The sequence below is a fragment of the Prunus mume genome, linkage group LG3 (assembly GCF_029339155.1).
Source record: "Prunus mume cultivar Tortuosa linkage group LG3, ASM2933915v1, whole genome shotgun sequence".
In the NCBI taxonomy this organism is placed as follows: Eukaryota; Viridiplantae; Streptophyta; class Magnoliopsida; order Rosales; family Rosaceae; genus Prunus; species Prunus mume.
The window spans coordinates 16,315,486-16,327,531 of record NC_142700.1 but is presented as its reverse complement, the minus strand read 5'-3'; the positions used below and the strand labels follow the sequence as shown (position 1 = coordinate 16,327,531).

The 12,046-nt window shown below is 36.4% G+C and overlaps 1 protein-coding gene across 3 annotated transcripts; it reads left to right on the top strand.

The window, feature by feature from the left end:
* The first annotated feature begins 2,200 nt into the window (after window positions 1–2,200).
* Window positions 2,201–11,546, top strand: POLGAMMA2 (polymerase gamma 2). Of its 3 annotated transcripts, none has more exons than XR_016125081.1 (12): window positions 2,201–2,619; window positions 3,322–4,132; window positions 4,314–4,505; window positions 5,107–5,786; window positions 6,917–7,370; window positions 7,497–7,592; window positions 7,838–7,930; window positions 7,998–8,202; window positions 9,094–9,186; window positions 9,280–9,492; window positions 9,570–9,659; window positions 10,946–11,546. XR_016125081.1 is itself a non-coding variant. In XM_089047956.1 (12 exons), the coding sequence occupies exons 1-12, from the start codon at window positions 2,498–2,500 to the stop codon at window positions 11,105–11,107; spliced, it is 3,201 nt and encodes a 1,066-aa protein (XP_088904082.1). In that variant the 5' UTR covers window positions 2,201–2,497; the 3' UTR covers window positions 11,108–11,546. The 3 variants fall into 3 exon arrangements, 2 of the variants coding, with proteins under 2 accessions (XP_088904082.1, XP_088904083.1); XM_089047956.1 differs by having other exon boundaries at window positions 7,998–8,192; XM_089047957.1 differs by lacking the exon at window positions 9,570–9,659 and having other exon boundaries at window positions 7,998–8,192.
* The last annotated feature ends 500 nt before the right edge of the window (window positions 11,547–12,046 follow it).

Genomic DNA, 12,046 nt, shown 5'->3' with positions numbered 1-12,046 from the left:
ACAATTGGATACCTCTAGACTTTTAAATTTTATAAAAGTTTTTATAAATATGGATTGAATACACCCCTCGTAGTCTATCTTGCAAGTTTTTAATGCATTGGCTTCGACTGAAAGAAAAAAGAAGAAGAAAAAAGCTTTTGATGCAATGGTAACTAATCAGTAAGGACCACACGGCCCACACAAAATCAGGAATTCAAATCCTGATTTTGGAGAAATTGAACTTTTGAGTGGGATGTGGTATTCTAAATCCTGGAGAACTAGCCAATGAGTAATCCACCTTTTTTACCCATTATATCTTCACACAAATTTTAAAATGGGAGGAATGGTGCCACTCTTAAACTTGCAAAAAAAACATAAAAATCTTGAAAAAAGAAGAAGAAAATCTTACAAAAAGACACATTGAGGTGTCTTTTGAGTTCTAATCACAACTCTTGCCATTCTATCGAGAATGACATTGTTTGAATGACCTAGTTTTTGGATACGAATGAGTGAGACCGAATTTTAAAATTGAAGCTTGATAAGATAATTCATAAACTTTAATGGTGGAAGTATAATTTAGCAAAATCAATAAAATATGAAGTAATTATTGATTGATTAAAGTAAGTATGACCAATAATATTGTAGTTCAGTGCGACAAATTAGCAATTAGCCTTAGTGGCCCCAAGCACTTGTAAATTATAATGAAATAATTGCAGAAACCAATTCAATAACAGCCGTTGTCAACAAACCTAAACCCTTCATCAAGAAAAAGCTAACCCCTCTCCTTGCATTTGGGCAAGTTAAGCCAAGGATTATTAACTACGGTAAGGATGATAGATAAGGACATCTGGTCATAAACCCTAATTCCATGCATATGCATTACAAAACTACAATTCTTCTTTTTCCCCTCTTCATCATCTCTTAGACATCTTCACAATCTATAAAATTATTATTTAAGTTTCTAATTATAAAATATTATGTGAGCGAGCCAGATATTTTTTTTACAAATTTATAAATAAACCCAATCCTAGACATGTATTTATAAAAAAACCCAAGCACTATTTAAACATAGAAACACACCCAAAATCAACCCCAAAGTCAACTTTTTGGGTGTGTTTATAAATAGGTTTTGAGTGTGTGTAATGATGGGTTTTGGGTGTGTTTATAAAGTGTTTTGGGTGTTGGGTTTTTTTATAATTTCAACCTCCATTTTGGGTGTTTTAGTGAAACTCCCTATTTTTTTTCTTCTTTAATTTGGTAAAAGAAGGACGAGAATCGAACTCTAACCGTGAGAATGTAAGATCCTTGATCATCATCCTGCTAAAGACAAGACCCTCAAATTAATCAGTTTAATATTTACATGGCTTAATTATGTACATGCTCCCTGTGCTTTGCAACTTATCTCAGATTACTACCTGTGGTGGAAAACGTCTCAAAGTACCCCCAACATGCAAAAACTGTCTCACGCTACCCTTTCACGTTTTTTGAAGTTCCGTTCGAATGTTACTGTTCATCTCCCCAAAATTCCAGAGTAGCCCCTCCCATTTGTTACTGTTCATCGCTTATTTACCCTCCAAAACTTAGAAATTTCTCCTAACAAACACAACTAGCAGCAAGAACAACTCGAGAGGTTGAAAAATCATACCTAGATTGAAGAAAATGGTGCTCGGAATCGCCCGAACGAGCAATGGAGATTTTGGGTAAAAACCGCCAATTTCTTGCTTTTTCTGATCCGGATGACGGTTGGCGTGGAGATGTGAGGGTGGTAGAGGACAACGTGCTGGTTCTTTTGATATCCATGTCGCGCTGGGGTGGCGGAGGAGGCGATGGCAGCCCAAAAGTGCGATGAACGAATAAATGGGAGGAGCTGCTCGGAATTTTGGGAGATGAACGAAGCGTTAGAATCGGAACTTCAAAAAACTAACGGAAAGGGTAACGTGAGACAGTTTTTGCACGCTTACTTTGAGACGTTTCCACCACAAGTAGTAATCGAGATAAGTGAAAGACAAGTGCATGTACATAATTAAGCTATTTACATATTAGTTTGTCTATTGGTTAAATTAAAAAAAATAAATAAATAAAAGCAAACCAATGCATCACATGTCCAAAGGACCACAAAAAAGGCATATCTGTAATATCCGAAAGTTTTAACCCTTAAATGGTAAATGACCATTTTATTTTTATATTTTAGTATTAACAATTTGCAGAGACAAATATTTGCCAGCCATATGATATTTGGGTTCTTCCCCATATTTTTCTGAGACAGAAAACCCCAGGGTTTAGCCTCTGCAGTCTTTGCCTTCTTCATCTCTCTCCTCTCTCTCTATCTCTCTCGTCATGGCCTTGCTCTGCTCTTCTGCTTCAAACTCAGACCCACTAGTCCCAGACCCCAAATAACCTCCCACGAATACCCACTTTATCTACAGATTTGCCACCAAAGCTTTCCAAGACGGCTGCTTCTATAACCCCCTGTTGGAGTTGGAGTAGTAAGCTGGCCAAAGTTGCTCTTTCAAACCTCATGGCTATGGGGTTCTCCTCAATCCAAACCAGCCATTTAAGACCTTCTTGCCCTTCTTATTTCTCTGTATTCCGTTCCTGCCCCCGCTCTTCTTCGTCCAGGTCTCTATGGACTCGTACCAGGTTCACTTCAATCTTACTCAGACTGCACTGTTTCCACTCTCTTCTTTTGTTCTCTCTAATTTTTTCTGTGTGCCTTTTTTTAATATTCCATCATACCCATTTGCTTATTTCTTGTGTTTTGTTTATAATTTTATTTTTGTCATTTGCAATTTAATATGATGAAAGGTTTTGAGTTTTTAGGGTATTGGGTCAAACATAAATGGTTGTGGAGTTACTCGAATGTTTTGTTTTGGGTTGTATTGGTCATCTAGCTATCTTCTTTTGTTGGCTCGAGTCATGTAGACTTTGCTGGATTTCGTGGGGATACTTCAATTACTTGGTTGAATTATTGGAAAATTGTATTAATTTCATTTTAATCTTACTGTATTGGTAAGGACTTCTAGGGAACTGCTTATGCAATATTACGTGTATATTTATTTTCAATTGGTGGAGGAATGTGAGTAGGAAGAGGAAGTGGGGAAACTCAAATGTGCAATTTTTTGTGGGTAGGTGTTGGCTTTGGGATTTCAATGTTAGTTGCTAATGTATGTAAATTTCTAGTACAAATTCACAATTATGGGAATGCCAGGTTGCGTTTCAAGTTCTCCATTATGTTTTGTGCTTCCTTTGCATACTTAGAGTGCAAGGAGAAATCGATATACTGTTTAATTGATTGATTTTTTTTTTGGCTGCCTTTGATGTTGGAATTGATGAAAATTGCAGGCCAGAGGTCTGTGCAGCCAAAGCTGCTCATGATACTTTTTCAAATAATACGATGATCTCTTTGAATCCAGTTCACTATCATACTGAAAGAGAATCTAATGGCACTAAAAGTGCCTGGAACAACAAGGTTTTTGCAATGAGAGAAGAAAAAAAGGTAATGGAAAATTATTTTGGAAGGAACGTCTCCCGTGCCGGAGGTATTAAAACGAATAGCCAAGAAAGGCTTGAGGGTTTCACACATGTCAGTACGTGTGATAAGTTGGAAGAAAATTCAGAAGGCTCATATTGCAAAATAATTGATTATGGACAATTGGATAAAACACCTGGTGAAGGAAATCATGTGGACAAGGTAAATAGTGAAGGAAATCATGTGGACAAGGTAAATGGTGAAGGAAATCATGTGGACAAGGTAAATGGTTATGCACATGATGGTCTGGTTGTGTCAACTTCCAGTAGGATTGAAAATATTAATCTGGAGAAGGTCAATGGTCATGCACGTGAGGGTCCAAGACAATTGGGTGTGGTTAATGGGTCACGATTAGGGAAGACCTCAAAGGTAAGGAAGGGGACTGATTCTGGACGAAATAAAGATGAAGCTGCAGCTGTGATTAAAGGGGACAAGTCTCATGCAAAAGCTTCTGCAATTAAAGCTGCTACAAAAGCAGATAATGATTGCAAGCAAGATCTTCGTATTAGGCTTAATACCATATATGACAAGGTTCTTGTTGTCAATAGTGTCTCTGTTGCAAAGAAAGTTGTGAAGATGCTTACAGATCAATACAGGAATCTTGTCCATGCCTGTGACACAGAGGTATCCATACTTCAAGTTTATCTTAACTTTGATTGATATAGTTCTGTGTGTAATATACCTGCACATTTTTTTTGAACTTTCTTTTTGCCTTTTTATAAATAAATGTGTGGCTTGTTTTCGGGTGCTCGAGATTTCTTATTTACTGGCTACTGTCTAGTTGCTAATAATAGCATTTTAACAGGTGGCTAAGATAGAAGTGAAGCGAGAAACACCTGTTGATCATGGAGAAATAATATGTTTCAGTATTTATTCTGGACCAGGTGTGGATTTTGGAAATGGGAAGTCTTGTATTTGGGTGGATGTTCTTGATGGCGGCGGCAAGGAACTTTTAATTGAATTTGCTCCTTTTTTTGAAGATCGCTCCATCAAAAAGGTTGTTTTTCTTTCTTATAAGGTCCTCTTGACTCACAGTACCTTCAAAACAACATAATCATCATTGGGCAGTGACAGTTTTCAGAAATGACTACTTTCTTTTGATTTACGATAATCACATTGCAACTCTTATGACATATTTGGTTCATATTAATCAGATATTTACAATTGTCCTTTTGCACAATTAAATTATTGATAACTGTCTTTCTATTTTCATGAGCCTTTCTTTTCCTTTCTCTTTATACATTTTTCCCATTACTGCAGGGCAGTTGATTGAAATACCGTTTTGCGTCCTTTTTAATTTTTGCTTTCAGGACAGCTTCTGTTTCTGACTAACCAAGGATCAAGGCCTTGAGTCTGTCGAATATTGCACAATACTATATGAGTTAGAAAATAGTATTAATCTTTCTTTTCTTTCTTCTTCTCTATTTTCCTTTTCTCTTAATAAGACTGGTCCAGTTGGCCTTTATTTTGTTGACTGCTGTTGACTGTTTCACTTGGTATGTGCTTTCTTTTTTGGCCCGGAAAATCACTGGGTAGGTGTTTGACTAGCATACAAGGTGCATGCTTGATTGAGGAACAAACTTGATATCATTTTGTAGGTTTGGCACAATTACAGCTTTGATAACCATGTAATAGAGAACTATGGGCTTAAGCTTTCTGGTTTTCACGCCGACACAATGCACATGGCGCGCTTGTGGGATTCATCAAGGCGGATAAAGGGAGGCTATTCTCTTGAAGCACTTACACGTGACCCTAAGGTCATGTCTGGGGCAAAACAGTGTCATTTGAAGGATTTGGTTGGTAAAATATCAATGAAAACAATATTTGGCAGGAAGAAAGTGAAAACAGATGGAAAAGAAGGGAAATTGACCATTATTGATCCTGTTGAAGTGCTACAAAGAGAAGAGAGAAAACTATGGATTTGCTATTCTGCCTTAGATGCAATAAGCACACTAAATCTGTATGAGAGCATGAAAAACCAACTAGGCAAAAAGCCGTGGGAAATCGATGGAAACCCCATTTCTGGAAAATCCATGTTTGATTTCTATGAAAAATACTGGCGACCGTTTGGTGAGCTTTTAGTTCAGATGGAAACTGAGGGAATGTTGGTTGATCGAGAACATTTAGCTGAGATTGAGAAGCAGGCCAAAGCCGAACAAGTGGTTGCTGCGAACAGGTTTCGCAGGTGGGCTTCTAGTTACTGCCCTGATGCCAAGTACATGAATGTGGGAAGTGATGTGCAACTACGCCAGCTCTTGTTTGGTGGGACCATGAACAGGTACATATTTCAACTAACACCTTTAATTTTTTTTGTCAGCATGAGAATTTTCATGTTGTAGGCAACTGTTTTCCAGACTTTATTTTACTAGGTGAAAGATACTGGAACACATTCTATTTTGAGGTCTTGATTTTATCAGCTGTAGTTGGTGACTGTGGAACAGAAGTAAGAAAAACTAAATTTACTTGCTTCTAAATACAGAAAACAGCACAAAACATTCTGATTACATCTTCTTGATTTCTTGTTCCCAAAATTTTCCTATTCTTTTTAGCAATTTTAGTTCTCTGGCTCTGTTGACATAAGGAGCTTTGTTGCTATCTTGGTTATATCAGCTTTAGTTGGTGACTGTGGAACAGAAGTCAAAAAACTAAATTTTCTTGCTTCTAAATACAGAAAACAGTACAAAGCATTCTGATTATCTTCTTGATTTCTTGTTCTTTTTAGCAACTTTAGTTCTCTTGCTCTGTTGACATAAGGAGCTCAGTCTATTGCTATTTGTCTTGGAATTTGAAAGTTTTACCTTTTATATGTATCCCGTGATATATGGTCGAAGATATGTTTAACTCTCATGAGCTGTATCTTTTTGTTTTTTCCTTTTTCTTAATAAAAAAGATATATGATAAGGTTAAGAGTACAATTTTATGCAAGCGCTGTTCAACAATATGCTTTGCTATTCTTGGGAGTTTGGTTAGCATGACTACATGCACAGGAAGCAGAATTGTTGCAAAACTTTGTAAGAGTTTTGGTTCATGTGAGAGGAAACAGCCCCAGTATCCTGGATTAGAACCATAAGTCAAATCTAAAACTTAGGGTACAAAATCTAGATTTTATTGGAGGGACCACTTCTTGTGATAGAAAATGATCTCCAACTGCACTGAGATGTCTAATAAAAACAGCAATATCCATATGAACTATTTTTATGGTAACCAAACAAAAATTCAATTACTCTAGTGTCTATGGGTCATTTGGAACATTAAGTGTCCTGCATTTGCATAGTAAGTTTACCGTTTACACTATTCAAATGCAGGGACAGTACCAAATAAAAATCTTATTTCATGATACCATCCCCCTAGCCTTATGAAAAGGCAAGGGACGTTGTATAAATTTGACTTGATTGTATCCTGTTACAGCAAGGACTCTGATCAGGCTGTTCCAACTGAGAGGACTTTTAGAGTTCCAAACATTGATAAAGTGATTGAAGATGGAAAGGATACAACCCCAAAATATCGCAATATCACTCTGCATGGTATTGGTGTCAATCTTCCGGCTGAGATTTACACAGCAAGTGGTTGGCCCTCAGTCGGAGGAGATGCTTTGAAGATTTTATCTGGGAAGGTCTCTTCAGAATTTCATTTTATGGATGATGACATAGATGATGTTGGAGATGCTCGTGAAACAGTGAGTGATGAATACTTGGTAAAACAAGAAAATATGTCTGAATATGTTGACACATCTGCTTATGGGACGGCTTTTGAAGCATTTAAACCAAAGGAGAAGGGAAAGGAAGCTTGCCACGCTATTGCTGCTTTGTGTCAAGTTTGCTCTATCGATTCGTTGATATCCAACTTCATCCTCCCTTTGCAGGTGATTTCTGCTGTTATATCACACTGTTTATGCTTACTAATATCCCAAGCTAACTCCTTTTTCTCCAGTTTTTTACTGCAAATTTATGCGACACTTTACAATGATATTGGTTTCTTTCTACTACAGAGCAGTAATATATCAGGCAAGAACAGGCGGATTCATTGTTCCCTAAATATCAACACGGAAACGGGGCGTTTATCTGCTAGGAGGCCTAATTTGCAGGTTTAATTAATAATCCTTTCAACTATTTTACAATCATCTATTTAATGAAGTTATAATCAATTGTTTATCCAAGACATTAACCATTCCCTTATGGATAATGGTGATATCTGGATAGTCAGCTTCTCTGATCATTAAAAGCACTTTGATTTTCAATCAAATATCTTGCTTCTGAACTAACATCTCCAACTATACTGGAAACTTGGAAGGTATGAATCTTCATTTTTCTTCTTTACTTCCTGATTCAGAATCAACCTGCTTTGGAGAAAGACCGGTATAAGATCCGTCAGGCGTTTGTAGCTGCACCTGGAAATTCTCTTATTGTTGCTGACTATGGACAGGTTAGTGGTTTATATTATCTGCTGAATACATATTTAAATTTTTTTAATTAATGTGTTCTTATGACAGCTGGAACTCAGGATTCTTGCTCATCTTTCCAACTGTAAGAGCATGTTGGATGCCTTCAAAGCTGGTGGAGATTTTCATTCAAGGACTGCAATGAACATGTATCAGCATATTTGGGAAGCCGTTGAGAAAAAGGAAGTGCTACTTGAGTGGGATCCTCAACCTGGTGAAGATAAACCCCCAGTTCCACTATTGAAGGTTAAAAAGTGTAATGTTTTTTCCTAGTTTAGCAGTGAAGATTTATTGATGATAGTTGGAAAAATGAATTTTGTGGTCTTTCTTTTTGTAGGAATATTTTTATTTTCAGTCCAAAAGAAAGAACATTCTCTCTTACATTTACGTTTTCTGGCCTAAAATTTTCTTGAGGGAACTAATAAGATTGTCGTTGGTTATTATAATTGAACCTTGGAAAATAAAAATGTTGCATCTTTCTTTCTGTTGCTCTCTCTTTATTTCATGAAGAGTCGGCAATGTTTGCTTTGGTGATGTTTGAAAAAGTGAAAGTACCAAACAGATTTAAGCAAGTGGGCGGAGCTGGAAAAGCTTATGTTCTTCCCTTAAATATGACAATGCCTCCAGGTTAATGAATTGCTTCTGTTCCATGACTGGAGCCGGAATGTAACTGCTCCTGTCCATGACTGGAGCTAGAACTAAAGATGAAAATTCTTAGTCATTATAAGAATGAATTGAATATTGATTCTACTACGTTAGGCTTGGGATAACCATTGTATGGAAAGATATCAAATTTGTTTTGTACCTTTTAATTTGATGAGCATGAAGTTTATATATTTAATTTGTTCAGTTTTGTTTGTACATGTTTTTATCTCACCCAATATCATGTTGCAATTTTTCCAGTTGAGTGATAGCTGAAATATTGTTTTTCTAATTTGATACATACATACATACATATATATATATATATATATTCCATCTATTAGCTGTCAACATATTGATATTTTGATTGTTTTTCTGCTATTCTAATCTGTTTTTTGGATGAGGTTACAACCATATGTTGATATGCTGATGTCCAAATAAAATGTTAGTAGCTCTGGATTCACTCTGAACACTATCTTCTGATTAAAAAACATTTCATGTTCAGGATGCCTTTGCTTCTGAAAGAAGGAAAGCTAAAATGCTTAACTTCTCCATTGCATATGGGAAAACTCCAATTGGGCTTTCTCGGGATTGGAAGGTACACTTGCAGCGCTAAATTTGAAATATAATAAGGCATTCATATTATTTTTGTATCAATTTGAATGATGCAGTAGGGTATGGTGGTTACCAGGTATCTGTTCAGGATGCAGAGCAAACAGTTAAGCTCTGGTACAAAGAAAGACAAGAAGTGAGCCTTTGGCAAGAAAAACGCAAAGAGGAAGCTACAAAGCATGGACATGTTCGCACATTGCTAGGACGGGAACGCTGGTTCCCCTCAATAGCTCGTGCTAGTCGCGCTCAAAGAGGTCATATCGAAAGGGCTGCTATAAACACACCAGTGCAGGTTTTTCCCGTGCATTCTCTCTCTCTCTCTCTCTCTCTCTCGCGACACATGAGATTTTGATTTGTTGACTGCAACAGGGTAGTGCTGCTGATGTTGCCATGTGTGCCATGTTAGAAATATTCAATAATGCGCATTTGAATGATCTTGGGTGGAGGCTGCTTTTACAGGTTAACTCCAGTTTCCTTATTATTAAACTAGCTAACACTTTGCCATTGTCATGAACAAAATTATAATTTCAAAAGAAATCTAGAAAAAATATATAGCAGTATGAATAATAAAAGCTAAGATTTTTAAGCATCATGTAATTATTAAGAACATATGAAAAGTGCTCCATGAGGAATGTGAATTGCTATGTTTTGTACCTTTCATTTTTTGTGGGGAAAAGATAAGTAGCAAGAACAAAAATGTAGGAGATGGAGGCTTATTTTCCTCTTAAATTCGTTCATTTACAAAAAAATTATAAGAAAGTTTATAGAGTAAATTTAAGAATAGACATTAGAAAGATATTGTTTGGTTGGGGGGAAGTGAGAGAGCAATAAATTGTGGAAAGGAATCTTTGATGAGAAAAAATGAGTCAAAGGGACAAAATATACACACATGATATTTGCTTCTTTTGCTTTCTCTCCTAATGTCCTAAATAGATCTTTCAATTGATCGTGTGTCAACTTCCCTTTAAATATTTGACTCAAGTGAAATGAAAGAACTAACTTCTTGTACTCTTTCTAAGCCGCATTATCTGGCTCTCTGCCTTTTTTGATATGGTTATTTCTCAGCAATTTTGAATGATGTCTATAAATCTTCAATTTATTGGTCTTATCTGTGCAAATCAATTTTCATCTTATGATATAAGTAGACCATGTGAGAACGATACTGCTTGGTTTACTTCTTCTCTTCCTGAATATATGTTATTTGGTTGATTCAAGAGATTTGGATGTTACGTTTGGAGTGGTAATTCCTTTGGCACCCACCATTTTGTTCCGTCATTCGGGGACATCCAGTAGAATTTCTTCAAGTTTTCGAAAATTGAAAATAGGTGTAGGTGTTATGGAAAAATTATGGAGTTTATGGGGAGGGAGGGTGTGATAAGATGGAAATAGGAGCATCATTTTTAGAGTTATTTAATAGTGGTTCAGACGTCATTTCTTTTTCAGCTCGAATTTTGATAGCAACCTTAAATAATGCTTTCCTCAATTAATTGCTTCTGTTCTTCATATTTCATCTTGGATTGACATGCTCCTTGACGCATTTACATTCACATTGAATAGGTTTAAGTTAGTTTAACTTGTGCAACAGTAAATCACAAACAATATAGTTTTTACTAAGAAAAAGGCGTAAAAAGATAAAGCAGTTTGTGTGGCTCTCTGTTATCTATCTTTTTTGGAATATTTTAAATTAGAGGGTTAAAAAAGGTAGCTATTGACGAGTTCTGGAAATTATCTTTTATGGAAAGCAGGTTCATGATGAAGTGATCTTGGAAGGGCCATCTGAGTCTGCTGAGGTTGCAAAGGCAATAGTTGTTGAGTGCATGTCGAAGCCCTTCAATGGCAAGAATTTCCTTAAGGTTGACCTTGCTGTTGATGCCAAATGTGCACAAAACTGGTATTCTGCCAAGTAGATGGTGTGGTTAATTACATAATTGGACCTTTGGTTTTAGAACCTCTATGTTATGAGGGCAGTGTGTTACACATTCCGGGGGCCATTTGCAATCTTGTTTTAATGGCATTCGCTCCTAAGAGGTTTTCTGCCCAAGGAATCAGTGTCTATAGCCTGTTGATGTGAAATTTTCCATCATCTTTGATGATGAGTTTGTCACATTGCAGCCAAGGATTACTAGAAGAGGGTTCGATCTGCTGCTTGGAAGCACTATGTGATTTTGAGACCATGGGGAAGGCTCATGGAAAAGCATGCCTTGTATATAGATTAGTCTACTAACAATTAAACACTTATGTTTTGTTGAACACCTCTTCTAATGTATTGTACTTTCCTTGGTGAAACTAATGTATGGTTTGAACAAGATTGAAGATGCGATATTACGTTGTCTTAGTTTCTCCTCATTTCTTTCTCTTGGTATAATACGTTTTCCTTTTATGAATTAGTTGGGAGAAAGAGGAATTAAGGATTTTAAAAAGGGAGTTTCACTAAAACACCCAAAATGGGAGTTGAAATTATAAAAAAACTCAAGCACTATTTAAACATATAAACACACCCAAAACCCATCATTACATACACTCAAAACCCATTTATAAACACACCCAAGAAGTTGACTTTGGGGTTGATTTTGGGTGTGTTTATATGTTTAAATAGTGCTTGAGTTTTTTTATAAATACATGTTTAGGATTGGGTTTATTTATAAATTTGTATTTTAAAAATCCAGACCTTCATGGGGTATGTGCATGTTCAACCAAGGTTACAAGGGGCACCGTAAGAACCTTAAAACGCATTAACCACAGTCGTGCATTGCCTATGAGCAACTGACAGCAACATACCTCATACTTGTAAATGAGACATCTGGGGTAACACTGACCACAATGATCGTTATTGTTAAAGTTGGATT

Excerpts from the sequence above, each read along its gene's own strand:
- POLGAMMA2 (XM_089047956.1), top strand. The coding sequence starts at position 2,498 with ATGGCTATGGGGTTCTCCTCAATCCAAACCAGCCATTTAAGACCTTCT. Across the intron at positions 7,371-7,496 it reads ACTTCATCCTCCCTTTGCAG|AGCAGTAATATATCAGGCAA; the intron begins GTGATTTCTGCT and ends TTTCTACTACAG. Across the intron at positions 7,593-7,837 it reads CTAGGAGGCCTAATTTGCAG|AATCAACCTGCTTTGGAGAA; the intron begins GTTTAATTAATA and ends TTCCTGATTCAG.